General features: G+C 43.5%; 1 protein-coding gene across 2 annotated transcripts; it reads right to left on the reverse strand.

Annotated features, from left to right (window-relative positions):
- Positions 1-5,462: 5,462 nt before the first annotated feature.
- fam78ab (family with sequence similarity 78 member Ab) lies at positions 5,463-16,521 on the reverse strand. 2 transcript variants are annotated; one of them, XM_030084813.1, is made up of 3 exons: positions 16,016-16,521; positions 14,888-15,191; positions 5,463-9,866 (listed from the first exon to the last, which is right to left on the reverse strand). In XM_030084813.1, exons 2-3 carry the CDS (start codon positions 15,148-15,150, stop codon positions 9,341-9,343), a joined length of 789 nt encoding a protein of 262 aa, XP_029940673.1. In that variant the 5' UTR covers positions 15,151-15,191; positions 16,016-16,521; the 3' UTR covers positions 5,463-9,340. The 2 variants fall into 2 exon arrangements, with proteins under 2 accessions (XP_029940673.1, XP_029940672.1); XM_030084812.1 differs by having other exon boundaries at positions 14,888-16,521.
- Positions 16,522-17,548: the final 1,027 nt, after the last annotated feature.

The raw sequence follows: 17,548 nt of genomic DNA on the forward strand, positions 1-17,548 counted from the left end.
TTTTTGCAAGTTTGTTTATTTGTCGCACTATCTAGTGTTGGATAAATGTTAGCTTGCTGTCTGCTATTATCTGTTCGTCACAAACTCAGCTTTAATGTTTGTCTCATGAAAGCTGGCCTGTCTTGCCATGGGAATGATTGGCTGACTCTAGACCCGTAGACCTGTTTATTCAAATTATAAGGAGGGAGGGCATGTCGTTGTAGTAGTCTGCTCTGTGTGGAAGTTGTCTCTCACAAATTTTACACTTTATTTTATGATTAGTTAGAATTAATTTACTAAGTTTAGAGTGTATTGTATAGGACTCTAATTAAAACTGTGCCACTTTTTTGTTTTTGATTTAAAGAACTCTTTTAAAGGTCTGTTTTTTAATCGATCAATCAATCAACATTTATTTAATAGAGCCCTTTACAACACATACAGTGACCTAAGTGCGCTCCAAAATAATTAAAGTATATGAATAAAAATAAGTACATAATTTAAAACCAATAAAACAATATTAAACCAATAAAAACAAATACAAGTAATGTGTTCAATGAGTGTGATCTATAAATACTAGGCATGGTGTTTTCTTCTTATTTTAGACTGTTATGGCAGTGGTTCATTTGTCTTAGTTTTATTAATTTAGTACAATTGGTAAACTAATGCAGAAAACTCTTAAAATTGGCAACTTTGTAACTGGGTACAAACTTTAAAGGGACACTGTACATCACAATGTTTAGTTTAAAGACAGATAATTTTAATTTTCTGTATTACTGCAACAACGCTGTAATAATAAAATAGAATATGTACTCAGGATCTATTTTTTGCTTGATAACCTAATGAGCTTTGTCGTTGCAGGAGCAATTCTAAAATATGTTGGCGCTCCAGACATCGAGCCTGAGAGATCGTCTGAACATCCTGACCAGGAAGCCCCAGGGCCATCAAGTGCTTCCAAACCTCCTTCTGTCCAGAAAGCTCCAGGACAATCACTCACTTCAGAACCTCTTTCTGCCCAGGAACCATCAACTGCACATTTACATGGTCAGCTGTCTGTTTTTGATCCAGCTGACCTGCCAGTGGCCATCAGTTTTCTCTGATTCATTCAGAACTGATAGGCAGAGGGCCATTTCAGATCAGTTCTGTTTTTACGTTTCCCAGAAAAGAAGATGGCAGAAAGCTAGGAAGCAGACATTTTGAACGCAATATACTGGGACTGTTACTGTGAATAGTTTGTTATTAGCTGTTGTGCTGAGTGTTGAGACTGTATTATTTTAAGCGGTGGTTTGTTTTGATTGTTGAACTTTAAAATACATGTTGATTTGCTATGTTTTATTATTTAAAGTAAATGTTTTTTTCTTTTATAAATTCTCAATCTGTTTTATTTATTGACATACAGAGGATGATTTTCCTTGTATTATAGTTTTATCGGTTTAACTTGTCTGAGTGGCTCAACTCTTAAGACGTTTGATTTTAACTGTAGCCTAGGCTTAGTGGACCATCTAAAGGGTTAGGAATCTCTTCATTACAGTCTGAAAAAATAGGGGCCCCCAAACAACATCTTGCCTAGGGCCCCCATGAAGCTAGAAACGGCCCTGGTTTTGATATACCTTCCTACTCTTTGTTCTACGCCAAAGGACTCGGCCGGCTCACATTTTCTTTAACGTCTGTGATCTCAGTTCATGAATCTCTGTCCTCTCTCTCAGCAGCCAAGTCTCATTTGCTGATTCTTGGATTTTTTTTTTTCTCTTCTCGGTTACAAAGCGTCTCATATTTACCTGCATGTTAAACTCTGCTGCTGTCAGCAGATGTGCTGCAGTGGCACACGAATGAACTGAACTCATGGCCTTACTCAATCACCTTTTTTATTTTTTTCTTATGTTTGACACTAACAGCAGTAACAAGAAAAATCACGAACTTCCACTTGAGTTTTTCAGAGCATTTTCTAAATTTAAACTGATCATTAAACAGAGGTGTCCTTTGGAGAAATTACGTTTATAAAGCTTTACTTTAAGTCTTGGTTTCTCAACTTTTCCTTGAAGTAAATTCACCAGCAATTGGTGTTCAGTTAAAATCTCCCAAAGAAAAGTTGTTGAGCTCATAATTGCGTGAATAACCTGGATGCCTTCCCCTCAGGAGCTGCTCGGGAGATGCGAGTTTATTGCAGAGACCTTGGCGGAGCGGAGGACGTGTGGGAAGCTGCTCCCTCACATGCTGTAATTACACTGATAGCAGTCAAAGGTTAAACATAAGTACCCCCGCCCCGGCTTGTGGGATGTTGGCCGCTTAATGACTGTCATTAATTTAAATGGAAAATGAAATTATACAGCGTGCTGAACTGTCATTGTCTTTATTCTGGCTTAGCCGCGACAATCCAGATGCGCTTGTTGTTTAGACATCAGTCTCTTATGTAACTGTCGGGGTGGAAATGTGAGAATCAGGCTTAAGATTAACCGTGATTTATCTGTTCGACCGCAGTGCCTCATTTAAATACAAGTTACATAATGTTCTCTGGAGGGTACCTGCAGGCGCTCCAAAACTTTTCCTTTAAGATAATTTTGCTTTTGGATTTTCTTGCAATAAATAGTTTTTCTGCTTAGTGTCACGGAGACGTCCAAACTACCATCGCTCTGAATTCTCAATCTGTGCTCAAGCTCGCTGACTCATGAATGATACACTGGCGGGGACAACAAATTAAATCTGATACAATAGATGACGAGCGTAAATGTCAAGATGGATTTACCGAGTCGGTGCAACAACAAAAGAAAAGCAGGATAAAAGCTCCTCTCAGTGGGACTTTTTTTATCCGATGCGTCTTCTGTAATTGAATTAATTACATATTCAGATTGAATTCTATTCGATCTCCTTTCAACTGTATGCAGAACTGTTTGTGTAACACACATGCTCATCTGTAAAAACACGAATTAGGAGCAAATGCATGTTTCGGGAGGAAATGGGAGAACATGCAAACTCCGTACTGAAAGGCCTCCAACCCTGCAATCGAACTAGAGATTCCTGGCTGTGAGGAGTGAGTGCGAACCTGTTGGATGAAAAGCTCCAGAAATGAACCTTTAACATGAACAGATCTACTTTAGCATCACTGATTCAGAAATCATGGGGAAAATATACAGACATTAAAAAAACTTAATTCCAGTGACAGTTTTAAAGTACGCCGGTAATTTAAACTCCACAATATCTAGAATGAATAATTTCTTTCAGATCTGCTTTTATCTACTCTGTATCTTCCTCCGGCGCAGGAATAATCTGGACTAAAACATCAAATTTCATACAATAGCCGAGTATAATGAGTCTCAGAGGCCTCCTGCCTCTATGTTTGCAGTAGTGATGGTTAAACTTAGTGCAGTGCAGTTGGGATTTCAAAGATATAGTCCTACTGCAGGGAATATGCTGCACAGAGGTCTATCTGAGTAAATATCTTATCAAAGTGGAATACTCAGGCCTGCAGGTTCCTGTGGATCAGTGGAAAAATCCTCGGCGTTGCCCGAGAGATCACAAAGAATGATAAAGCCGTACTGCATCTTTCAGTGCTGACACCGCTGGAGTATTATTAGCAACGTCTCGGTCCACAGATACTGCGGTGAGTTGATTATTTGGCATTACAGCCGGGGACAGGTGGACGTATGGTTGGGGGGGAGACAGTGCAGCCTCTGAGCCGTGTAAATTTAGCCGTGAATGCACAGCTTGGGAATGTGATGGGGATAACAGAGAGAGTCGAGGCTGCGTGTCTGGAGCCGACTCTCGCCGCTGAACACACTCCTGCGCCGCGCTTTGTTACATGTGGATTTATTGTATTTGTGCATACTGTATGCTCACAGTGGCTCTCTGAGCCATCCGAAATAGGGAAACATCCAGTTTCCCTGCCTGTGTTGTGCTCCAGATAGCCATTGCCAGTCCTTACCTGTGCTACTTAATGATGCAATATTATACACCAAGTAATGAACAGGAAATTAAAGAGCCCAACAGAGCACTCTGCAGTTCCTGGAGGACTCCGGTGAGGGTTTTATAATGGAGGTGTGAATGCAGATGAATATGCAGAATATGTTGGTTCATCTGGACAAATTATTTACCCAATTTATTTCTGATTTCCTCACATAACCTTAAGTCTGTGGCATTTTTACACTATGCATGTAATGTAGATGTCCAGCATAACCAGATCGACTTACATAAAGAGCAGCGGGTGAGGAGGAAGAGGATCTGACTGCCGTGTGTGGCCGGCGTATTCAAAGTAGCCCCATACCTCATCGCTGTGGATCTCACTGCATCTGTGCCTTGAATCTCGGCATTCAGCCAGCAGAAACACATCAGTCAGCCTTGTCGTTTCCCCGCAAAGTAAGTTCCTCCATCGCAGCAAAGCAAAGCCGGACCTCCAGGAGGCTCCTAAGAAATGCACTGTACTTCCTGTTTCCCCTGAGCTCTGAGAAAGTCTGTACAGTAGTGTCAAAGATTGAAGTAGTTCACACAGCATAGGCAGATGGAAAAGGCGGGCAAAGAATGGCAGCCATCTCCATTGGTGTTTAACTGTGTGTGAATGGGTCAGTGTGAATGTTATTGCACTCTGGGGGCTGTTAAAATCAGTGGAAAAGTGAAATCCAATCAGTATGTCTTTTATGATTTTAATTCATCACCATTTACCCAATCACTGTGGTTTTACCCTCAAATGATTTCTAATTATCAATATGTATTAAATGGAATAAATTGGGAGGAAATCTTCCTCATATTCCTTCTGCTATTCCTCTAAAATCTTCCCTCATTTATTCACATAAAATCAAGATCTTGTCCGAACTCGAATGTCCCTTCACGTCTCCTCCAACAGTAACAGGCAGAACGGTCCTGACGGAGGCATACAGTGCATCATGTGCTCCGCTGTGCATGCCTTAGGGTTTTTTTTGTTTTAACCATGCACTATGCAGGCTTTCAAGACTTTTCAATGCATCACAATAAGACTGCATGTTTTGTCCGGGCTGTGGAGGATCCTTTGGGTTTGTGCATGTTGACAGAGTAATGCAGGAAAAAGCCGCCGTGAAGCAGGACATGCAAGGATGAATGGATGTACTTGTAGTGTAACGGGTCATTGCAGAAGAACATTTGCCGTGTAATTACTATTTAGCAGAATGCAGTGTTGATAAAAAGCGTTTAGATCTCATTAAACTAAAAAAACAAAACTGTGTAAAATAAAAAAGAGTGACAACAAATAGTATTTATTTTCTTTTTTATTCATTCATGAAAAAGACCTTCTCTTTTTTTTATTCATTTTCCCCTCAGGGGTTGTTTCCCCAGTGTTGTGCATTTTCACAGTTTTTAAATGTTTGCCAGAACTGACCCATTTTCAAGTATTGGTGGAGAATTCAAAGCTGAGCAAAAGAAGACATTCTGTTCCATATTTCAGTGCTGTTTTTCCAGAAACAAACCAAACCAAACAGAACTCGTATCATCTTTTGTGCTACATTTGGGGTTTCATTTAAAAAAAAATAATAAATTGTATTTTCTGGCGTGAGGAGACGAGAGAGATGACTTATGGAATACGAACTTTAGGGGTTTTTTTTTTTTTTTCCTTCTTCTTCTCCAGATAGAACCAAAAATAAGAGCCAGGGAACAAAGGCTGGTGGTCCTGAGTGTGAATTTGGTTTGACTAAAAACGACTCACTGAGGTTTTATGGAGGAACACAAAACTATTACAACAATGAGAAGCGAAGGTAGCAGCCCTCAGAAGAACGGTAGCAGTGTGGGTTTAGGAGAGGAGACTGCCTTCCTCTTGGCACAGCCCCGCATGCACGGCTACATTTTTGCCAATATGTTATTGACCGACAGCAGGTTTTTGGTTTGACGAGCCTCAAACAGCGCCCTCCTGCGTCGTTTTGGCTTTGTCCAATTTTGGCACTTACTGCAAATTTTTTTTTTTCCCCAACTGTATAACAAAAATCTTTTTTCTTTTTCTGCAAAAGACCTATGAAGTTTCACATCATAAACACAACCGACCGAGGCGAACGGAAGACTGCGATAGCCGACACGCTCCCACTCCGTGACCTACCAATCGCCTGGGTCTCATGTTCTCGTTCTGAATATTAAAGCGCTGGCTGACGGAAGAGCGGATTATCGCGCTTGTCAATAAACATGCGCGTCTGTCTGCGCGTACGGCCCCGATCAACACGTGCGCGCGTCCAGACGGGCCACGTGCGGCGCTGATAAACGGGTTCACGCTGCCAATGTGACACTGCTGTGACAATCAGATACCACGCCGGACCCGCTGCATTCCCCCCCCGAGGCCACAAACCCTCTGACAGTGAGGAGACGGGGGGAAGAATTCACAGCAGCAGAAGTGAAACTCCTCACCCCGTTTAAATCCGTTCAGCGGGATTTAAAGCACACACACACTCACACACACACACACACACACACACACGTAATGAGTGTTTGCTACTCTGCGTGTCAGCGTTTAATTACATTACATGTAGCCCAGGTTCAGGTCGGTGTCCTCAGCTCGGTGCTGCGTCAGGTGAAAGGTGACTGGGGGCTCGATACGAGCGGCAGACTTTTAATATCAGCCACAAATTGAAAAATAACTCCTGGACCGCGTCCAGGTCGTTCTTGGAAAATCTCGACGCTATTTTAAGCAGACGTTACCGTCTGAATGGACCCGGTTTGTTTGCCACCTTCATTTTGTTCCCCTCGCAGACACCGGCGGCCTGGCTGGCTGGACATGTCGGGACTGTGACAGCTCCCCTCGGCCCCCCCCGGCCTTGGCTGTTTGACCTCACTTAAACCGCGGCCGTGACTCCGGACAGCCGGCGCGTCGCACGGCGCGGCGCGGGCACGGTTCAGCACGGTTCAGCCCATCTAGGGCATCAAAGTGTGTCACTCTGGAGCTAATTAGGGCGGCCGGCCCCCGTCGCTCCTTGCTTTTTCCTTTCGCTCACTCTGACTTGGTCGTGATCTTGCTCATCGAGAGCCTCGCCATGTTCGACCACCACCACAGCTCATCTCACGGAAGAAAAGCATTTCTGAGCTTTCAGTGATCTGCAGGGTTTTCAGGTAGCACGTCACGCTACGAGACTGGCTAACATTCAGATTCGGATACTGCTCAAGCAGGACTGATCTTCATACCCAGGTTTCAGGAAGACAACGAACAAGCTCTTTCTAAAAATATTCAACCATTCCTTTGATTGTGTGTATTTTTAGACGCGGCCTGAAGGAAATTTGCAGCAGCCTCTTGATATTTGTGAATGACACCGGATTTGCATGCAAATTATTTCTTTTACCGGAGACTGAACAGACTGAATGGACTTTCATTAATATTTTTTTCCGAAATCTGAGTATGCAACAAATATTTTTGGCTTTCCATCAGAAAATATGATTTAAAAAAAAAAAAAAAAAAAATAGCGCTGAACGCTGGCTGCTTTTTCCGTTTTGTTTGTAATAAAAGTTTCAGGTTGGAGCTGAAGGCCATCTCAAGGATTCACAGTTGAGCAGGCATCACCTCGCTGAATGTTGATATTAAGCTGGCCGGAGCCGCTTGTTTATTCATGTGTGCGCGCGCACGTGTGTGTGTGTGTGTGTGTTACATTTGCTGGCGGTGAAATAAAGGAAGACAAGACCCACATTTCTGCGAAGAAAGCCACAACTGGCACGGCGGAGAAGTGGGTCATCTATATGCCAACCGAGCAGTCGGCATCGCGCTCGCACGCTCCCCTGCGCTCCTTTTCAGCCTCGACAGCAGATAAAAAAAAAAAAAAAAAGTGAGAGAACGGCGACGAGAGGAAGTGAGGAGTGGGAGGAGAAATACTGGAGGAAGATGAAGATTAGTGGTGATCGAGGAGGAGGGGCGACTAAACGGGAGAGTCTGCCGATATAAACGACAGATGTTTGAAGCTGTAATTCTACAAAGAGGAAATGAACGCCACTGTTTCAACAGCGAGAAGTAGAAATGCGTGAGCTTGTCTTACAAGTGGAGGGGAGACGAAAAAGAAGATTGCGCAAAGCGGGGTGCTGTTATTATTCTGTGGATATTAAAAAAATGATTTCCCCCGTCTGCGGCTGCTTAGCAATAAAAGTATCGATTGTTCAATGTGAGCAGGGCAAACAAAAAGGAGCAGAAAAACGAAAAGAAAGAGGAAGGAAGTTAAAGGAGGCCCTGAGATGGAGTGATACAGAAGAAGAAAATGTTGCTTTTGGCTGCTGGACTCTGCCACAGCCCATAAACATTAGAAATTAAGTGAAACCAGGTCAGCTGCAGAGTGCTTTTCTGTCCAATTTTTGCTCGTGTTGTTATTGCACGTCGAGTTCTTTGTGCTATCGGTCGGAGTTGGATTTACTTCTTCGTACGTCTATCTGCACGGAACATCTTCGCTGCAGCATCGTGCGCTTGAAACACAGCTCCGCGACTCAGCTCGGAAGTAAAACTGTGTCTCCCCGCAACGGTTCATCAAATCCTGCATCAAAGATCTGGGACTTCCTCTTGTGCTACAGTTCCTTTCTTAAACCCACAAACACACACGCATTCACATACACACACTCACGCACGCCAGCACCAGCAGTCTGGAAGAAACAGGACAAATATGACCACTTACTGCATTGCACTTTGTTTAAGGCTAAAAAGTTTGCAGTGGAAAGCAATGTAAACTTAAGGCAGCATGGATTGAATGTCTCGCATGTTCTTTAAAAAAAGAAAAAAAAAAAAATCCTAACACCTAAGCATGTCACCCAACGCAAATTGTCATGTAAATGACACCACAAAAAAAAAACAAAAACGAAACACTGAACACAAATAAATGCACTCTCTTCCAGCCCATAAATAAAAACGCAACTGGTAATAATACACGGAGTTTGTGCATATCCATGTAGGCAGCGTGTGCACACACATGGTTATGTGAATACTTCCAATCCGCCCACACTGACAAAACCTTCCGTCACGAGGCTCAAACAGCCAAAATGTTAAAAAAATAAAAACAAAAATCAAAAACAGTCAGTTTTTCATTTTCGTCATTTAGCACAGTGAGACCCAGTTTGAAGGTAGAATGGTTGCAGTTTTTTTGTTTTTTTTCTTTTTTTTTTCACTCCAGTTTCAAAAGTTTGTTCAAGCACCCACCTAAAAAGCAACTGCTGGTCTTATTTGCTCAGTGCTGGTTTCGCGTTTTTTGTTGTTGTTGTTGTTGTTGTTTTTCCTCCATTTCTTTGATCACGTCTTCTGAAAAAACATGAGAGAGGCATAAAGAGGCAAAGACACGAATAAATATATAAAAGGAGTGGGGGTCAATGCGGTGGCGGCTGGTGAAGAGCAGGAGTGAAAGAAAGAAAAGGTGATACTGTTAAGGTATCCAAGGCCAGTCCGGTCAGTGGGGCGGGCGGGTCAGTATTTGGGCGGGATGACCACCACGGGGTCACCGTTCTTTGGCCGCCACATCAGCACCTGGGCGTCGTTGGCGTTGGGCTTGACCATGGCGTTGGGCGCGATGGCCTCGTTCTTCCCCAGGATCTGGGGCTGCTCCTGGGCCACGGGCTCTCTGAGGACGGCCCGGTGGCCCAGCGGCTTCTCGGGGTCCACCTGGATGTGCAGGCGCATCCTCCAGCGGATGGTCTGCAGCACGAGCGTCTCCGAGGTGGCCTGATTGATGGCCACCAGCCAGGTGGTAAAGCTCTGGTCGCGGCGAATGCTGCTGAGTTGAGGCACGTTGCTGTCGCTGACCGGCACCCCCCAGGTCACGCTGGGGTAGAAATTGTCATTCATGCTCACGGTGAACTTGCTGTCCTTCTTGGTGGGGCCCACGATGGTGCAGGTCTCCGTGGTGTTGCCGTACCACGGGTAGTTGACCCCGTCCGAGTCACTGATGGCCTGGATCTTACCGTCGCGCAAGTCGGGGAGCTCCCAGCTCGACCTGCCAGAGGAGAGGAATCAGAGATTAGGAAATAAAAAGATTCCTGTGGATTAACTTCATTTCAAGGTTTGACTTAAACCTCTAATGTAGATTTTTTTTTTCCCCAGCAGTCACATTGCATTAATCCAGCAATGATGTATACTTCCTTCCTTCATTTCCTTAATTATCTGCATAATTTGCTAATCTAACGGTGCACAGCCATGGACTGTGGCACAGGTTTAAGGGCTGTTAAAGGTGGAGACATGAATGTTCCTTGAAATGTGTTCAGCGAGAGATGGGAATGTGACAGAGAAGTGCAAACTGCAGGGAACTGAGCATCATTGTTGCTCTGGGTTTTTTTTTTTTTCTTTCTGAAGTGCTCTTTAGGTTGTAGGCTTTGGCTCTATTAAAGAGGACAAAAAAGAACTTGTGTGCACGTGTGTGCCCTCTTTTTGTAAAGTCAAGAAATCCATCTCAACAGATATGGCAAAAAAAAAAAGTTGTTACAATTCAGCAGTTAATTCTGAGGGCAGTGTGATTCCTTTAAATGTCAGGATTAATAAGCAACCCAAATGATTTACTGGAGTATTTTTATCAATTCAGTACAGAAGCAAGGAACTGACCCTCCATCTGTCCTCTACCACTTCATCCAGTCCTTCAGGGCAAAGGAATTCAGCAATTTCCATCCAACTGAGGTGAAAATCAACCCGAAGAAAAAAAATATTTGGACGCACGCAGCAGGCGACACACGGCGACAGGAGTGACCCCGGCTGCTCTGTCCACCTATCGATTTTCTGCTCGCAGCGGGAAACAGATTACCTCTCATTCCCTGAAAACCGAGGATGAGCAGAACAGAGGAGATAACAGTGTGATCACCAGCCACATGACTTACTGCCTGCTCAGCCTGGCCTCACATTGTGATTTATGAATTCACCCCGGGGAAGGGGGGTGGGAGGGGGGGTTAGCATGTCAGGCATGATAATAGCTGGCCCCTGTGTGTGTGTGTGCATGCACGCATTTGAGCGTGCGCGCATGCTTTCGGCCGTGCATATGGACATTTCTGTTCTGAAGCATCACATAATCCTCTCAACTCATCCCTCCTCACCAGTTTGCAGCAGTTCTCCATTTTGTCATGAACTCAGACAAAAACATCCCGCATGACCGACAGCAATCCGCTGCGTTCGGACTTGATATAAAAGCACATAAAGCAGAACGGGTGAAATGTCAACCCGTACGATGTGCGACTTTCGTCATGACGGAGGAAGGCGTTGCAGGGATGTGCCTCGCTTCCTGTTTGTGTCTTCACTGCCTGCTTTGTCACAGTCGAGTGGTCTGCAATAGGAGACGTGTGCTCGTCTGACGGAACCGCAGGCGGACTAAAAAATCCTCCTGCTCTGTGAGAGCTGAGCAGCTGGAACACCTGAGCATGTCGGTTTCTGTAGAAGTTGCCGGCATTTACATTAGTGCATAATCACAAAGAGTCCGTTGAAGATTTCGCTGCAGTTCGATGCGACTGCTGCACCAGAACACCACAGCTGGACCGCACAGCAAAAATTTGAAAAAGCACGGTAAAATAACGCCAAAAAACTTGACATTTCTCCAGTTACGTTTTTACCGATTCACATTCATATCAGAGCTTTGATGCTAATGCTGTTTCACTTGCACAAAGGGAGGGGGTTATGTCTGTTATTCTAACTGAAACCGTCCGTCCCACTGCAGCCACTTTACGGAACAGTCAAACTGAGAGAATGCAGCACTGATGTGTTTCCATGAGTCTATGGAGGGCGTGAAGCTTGTAACTTGACTGAATGTGACGCTGGAGTCGGAAACAAGCGGTGATGGCGAGACTGAGAGTGAGGCAGGTCGTCAGACATCCACCGCATGAAGTCTGTCAGACTGGTGGTTAAAGGAGCAGCTGAAATGCGCCGCTCAAAAAGCTTCTGTTGATTGGAGGAAAGCGGTTGACTTTTACTTTTTTCGAGAGAAGTATACCTTTGCCACCTCTGAACATAGGTCACTTAGGTTCATTTGACAGTGGTGTAAAAAAAAAAAAAACTCGGCTGTAGGGTATGGTTGCAATTTCCTGTTACGATCATAACAGCATCAAAGCTCAGAGCAGACATCAGAGTCAGCCAATAAAAATCCTCATGTAATATGCAATATGTTAAAGCTATGGACATGATGAAAGCGCACGGCTCGGCAGTAGTTTGTGGTTTCCTCCACTGTGAGTCAGTGTGAAAAAAAAAAAAAAGTGTTAACACGAATGAACGAAACCAGAGTGGAAATGGTTTCATTTCCTGTTCCTGTAACATGCTGCCATGTTCACTTGTATAAGCTGCGAGCAAAAAGTTTGGAACATCAACTGTCCGTTAGACATGGCAGAGATGCCCGAGAGAGACTTCCCTTTACAGATGGCAGGAAGAAAGGTAAACAAACCAGGCGCCAGTGCAATCAGCTGATCAATCCAAGCGTGGTTAAACCTCAACAGGTGTCAACGATAATGCTGCCTGGCAGGAGAATCAAGTATGTGGCATCAACTGAAGAAAACGGAAAACAACCAGTTTAAAAACTGAAATTTCTGCTCCGCATGCTTGTGATTTTATTAACAGTCAAACTGTCTGAACCCACTGAGCCGCCTCTCAGTGGAGCCGGCCGATGCAAATGGGAGGACCCGCCGAATGCGTACAGAATCCTGAGCACGTCCACCAAAGCCAACAGAGAAATCATCCACATTACCATCCTCAGCTGTTCTGTCCAATTACAGCTCGGCGAAGCTCTATTACCATCAAAGAAACTACTTGGTATGAGAACGCGTGCGGCCAGAGCAGATCCATCTCCTGAATCCTAAAAGCGGCTCCAAAAAAATGTACATGGGAATTGAGGGAACTTTAGATATTTTTGAAATTCTGCTATTGGCTGCCTTTGTGAGGGGGAACTATTTAATAGTTCAAATTGTATAAAACACATTTTTTGCACGTATGAACCCTGGAGGAGCGTGGGTCTTTGTAAACACTGCTGCAAAGGTGACTGGGTGCATACCAACGGCCCCACATACAGAGCAGCGCTATAAATAAAGATATGCCATATCAGTTACATTCACACAGCTTAACGCTAACTTATGGCTGCTGTTCTTCTTTGCAAATTGACTTTTTAGTATTTATGATTTCTTTATTTGAATGTTGAGAGAAGTCACACACACTGCTTTAAGGTCTGATTACCAGCTGTTATCTGTGTTTCACTGTGTCTGGAATAGATTCAGTTTCTGTGTGTGTATTTCCATGAAAACATCACACAAAAAAAAGACCTCTGTTAAATAAAAAAGTAAAAATATGCAGTTTCTCAGAAAGAGACTCTATAAATGAAAAAGGAGTTCACGACATGAAAAAGTAAGCGGGGGATTTTTTTTTCCTTCTTCTAACTTTTCCCGAAGCCTTATTTCACACAAACATGCAGACCCACACAGGGGTGGAGGTGTTGGGGAGGGGACGGCGTCTCTAATCTTAGTTTTGCAGCACTCACACATCCAGCGTGCACAAGATAAAGCATATCCAGGATCAGCTTCTGGTTGTCCACAATATATTATGACAGGATGTCAACATGACATGTAATAAAAAAAAGAAAAAAAAAAAGAGGAGTGCATATTAAAAATTAAAGACGAATGCACCTACGGTTTTTGTTTCGTTCATGTTTGTTCAGCTGAAGGCCAGTTGATGCAAAACAATGGTACAGATGAGAGGAGCAATTTGAAAGGTCACAGTCATTATGTCCCATCACACTGTCCCCTTCTCACATCTGTCAGCTTTTTCAAGTACTTTTCAGCCTGCGGGAATGCAGCCGCACGTCCACACGCTGTCGACAGCCAAGTCCCCCGACTGAATACTAAAGCGTTTTGACAGACAAGTCAATTTAAATACATGAATGTAAAATTCTGACTTGACTGAGCGGCCAAAATGTCCCCAAAGACGAGCTTCACTACTGTGCAACAAACCTCTTTAAATCGGCTTTGTATGCATTAAATATATGTTTCAAAACTTTGGAAAATGATGTCAAACCTGTTTAAGTATGTCCACTGGAACTTTTGTTTTTGTCAATCTGTCAAACATCGCTGGAATTTTCAAGACAGAAATAGGATAAAGTTACAGCTAATTTGGAAATTCCTGCTAAATCTGCCACGTGAGTCATATATGATCGTTTTGGTGAGACAGAATAAATCAGCTACAGCCCACAAAGTAATTTAGTTAATACTAACCACAGTTTATCATTAGACAAGTTGTCAGTCCAAACCCAGAAAAGGCTTTTCTGTGCACGTGTTTACCTACACTCTATTGATGCTGCAAGCTTCAATACACTGGAGGTGAAGGAATTCACACTTGTGAGTGGCCCAGCGTTCCTAAACATGACCCTCAGTGAAGACATTTCAGACATCTCTGCCTTCAGACATCTGCTTCGGCTTTGCTTTAGGATTTTTCCTCATTTCAATCATAAAAGATTGGGTTGCTTTCTATTTATATCCTGTTGAATGAGAAAATTTGAAGAAAAAATGACCTTATGTCAACTAATTTGTCACATACTAACAGCATTATTTAAGACTTATCACTTTTTGTGATATATAATAACAGTAGTGGAACAAAAGAAGGGAAGGCAAACATATTTGTGCATTCATTACCAAAAAAACAGGACCTTCCAGACAAATTTCACAACCCTTTTCCCCCAACTTCAGAGATTCACTTCCCTCTATGGCCATCTTTAACGTTCAATTGTTTTATTATCTTATCTTATTTCTATTGTCTTTATTAAAGCCTTTCTCTACTTGTTGCTTCTTCATCCTCTGTTATTCTTATTTCCTTAACAGAAATAGAAAAATCTTCATTTATGGGGAGTTTAAATGCATTTCCTTTGAATGACAAAGACCTACATCCTAAACACAAAGTAAGACATGTGCATGACTTCCAACAGAGCTCAGGTTCAACAGTTTCATTATTTGAAAATAAGTCTCCCTCAATCGATCACACTCATCCATTGAACCCACGATGGATACTTACATCCCTTTGTCTCCGTACGTGTTGAAGAACTCCATGTGGTTACAGGCTTGGATCCAGCCGATGGTCCACGTCTCCTTGGCTGCTACTGGCGGCACCAGGACGCGAGCATTGGCTCGGAAGTGCGGCGTCCTGTAGCGCAGGACCACGCTGGACGCCTCGTCGATGCTGGTGGGGTTGGAGTCAATGGACGTGTTCAGCTCCAGGACGATGATACTGTCTCGGAAACTCTTGGGCTTACACCTGATACTCTGGATGCAGCCCATTGCATTAAATAGCAACACAATCCGCAACAACGTCCAGAGGTCTGGAGGAGAGGAAAGACGCATGGAAACAGCAAGAGGGTCACCACAGTGGGAACAAAGTTTTGCCTCCCCCGCCCCCCTCCCTAAAAAAAAAAGAGTTTATCAGAGCAAAAAGTGTTTATATATAGCAGATTGTCTCATGAAAAGCCATGCATCTTTGATCCAATACCAAAGCCAGAAAAAGTGAAGAAGACAGGCTGAGGAAATCTTGCAGGGCGCATGCTTTCCGGTGCGTGAACGCAACTTCACCCAAAGCTGCACAGACACAAAAACTGTCCTTATCTTTATCCGTGCACTGATGCTGCTGTCATGCTGTCATGTTAAAAGGCTTTATTGCCTTTTAAATGTGACACGTTGCAAAAAAAGAAAAAATGGCCTTTTGGCAACATGCATCCACCACACAGGTGCGCATGGGAGGTTTAGTTTAATTGTTGGGCTAAATAATTAACAAAACGAGCTCATGTTTCAGCTTGGCGTCTGATTATCTCCTGTGAAGTTGTTTATGTCATCAAAAGATAATCCCTCGACAATAAACTCGATGTCCAGCTGGTGCCCAAAAAAAACAAAACATAAAAAATGTGCTTGACAGATGATCCCGAAACAGAGGAGCAATCTAAACAGACTTAATTTAAATTGCTTTGTTTCCACGGAATAAAAGGTGTCATTTAATACTTTCACAGCGCCGCAGGCTGCTGGACGTTTTTAAACATTTAGCCCCCGGATTAAGGGCTCGTGCAGTGCAATCACTTCAATGGTGCTCGATTTATAGGCGACAAAAAAAAAAAAAAAAAAAAAAAATACACATGCAAAACACAAATAAGTCTACCTATAAAATCATTCACTGGAAAGTCTCCAGTGTCCTCGTCGAGGGGGTGGAAATCGAGGAGAGATTCAGGTTCAACGCAGTTCTTCGGTCAGGGAGGTAATTCCGTTATCTCCTCCAATGCCCGCTCCCGTTATTTCACCCCCGGTGCAGCTGCAGTTCACTTCACCGTCCCATCGGGAGAGGAAGCCGCTCCGCCGGCATTGAAACGCGCCCGAGTTTGACACGGAGCTCCGCAACATCCAGAGGACACCGCCGGGTCAACTTTTGCGCCCATTTCACCGAATCCATTCTTGAACGTTGACAAATAAATTCATTTAAAATGATGTGTGTCATGAATGACGCCTCGGATGGGAAGAAAAAAAAATACAAAAATGCCAGCTGTCACATACTTCGACCGAGCTGACAGTCGCGGTCCTCCTCGTCACAGGGGATGCAGTTCAGCCCAAATTCCTGCACAAGCTGTCATTTCTCCGAGCACGTCCCATCGCAGCCGCGGCAGGTTCACCCCGCCACGCACAGTCTGCCCGAGCCGCCGGGGAAGCGGCTTTATAAGGACATCTGCTACGTCACTTCCGCCTTCCACCGCAGGCATGCTGGGAAATGTAGTGCGAGTGGGGGAGATCTTCGAACTGCTTACAATATCTGACACTACATTTTGTTTGGGGCTTTTATTTTTGCATTTTTTGAGAAGTCGTAAATAAGCAAAACATTCAGATACACAAAATTAAAAATCTTTTTTTTTTTTTTTTTTTTTTTTAATTATTATTTGGCAGGATGCTGTACACCCTTTACAGGTCACTAATTAAACTCACATGCACGTCTTGAAACAAACTAGAGTGGCCAGAGGAAACCCATGCACTGGAAGAACATGCAGCTTCCACAGAAAGGCCTGACAGGTATGTGGAACTATCACGTATTGAGATAAGAGCGCTAACCACTGCCCACTGTATGGCCAAATGGATATAGTAAGTATAAATAAAATAGATGATAACAAATTACATGGAGAAAAAAGGGACAAAAGAAAGCAATAAGAAAATATATATATATGTGTGTGTGTTTGTGTGTGTGTGTGTGTGTGTGTGTGTGTGTGTGTGTGTGTGTGTGCAGAAGTATGAAATCATTTTACTGTATTCCATAGTTCTATTATTTTGATTAGTCTCATTTTTCGTACTTTACTTAATTCAGAAAATAAATGTTTTATCCTAAACTTATTTATATTTTATTAGGATGTTTTTGTTCAAAAATTTTAAAAGAATGAATTCTCCTGAAAACGAACCTGCTCCTGCTGCTGCACCATCTGCACACTCTTTGAGAACGACTGAAGCATTGTGAGATTTCCTCAACAGTGGAAAAAAAAAAAGCCAATTCGCTGTATTAGCGCCAGTGTTTATAGGCTCTGCAGCGGGTGACATGCCCCCTGTGTGGCTCGGTGTGAATGCGGTCCTCCTCGGTCCTGCAGCGGTCTGTTTAAGCACCATGGAGAACTCCGCTCCTCCGCCGAGCGCGCAGCTGCAGCTGAATCCTGCTTTGTGC

Source organism: Salarias fasciatus, assembly GCF_902148845.1.
Source record: "Salarias fasciatus chromosome 7 unlocalized genomic scaffold, fSalaFa1.1 super_scaffold_4, whole genome shotgun sequence".
Classification (NCBI taxonomy): domain Eukaryota; kingdom Metazoa; phylum Chordata; class Actinopteri; order Blenniiformes; family Blenniidae; genus Salarias; species Salarias fasciatus.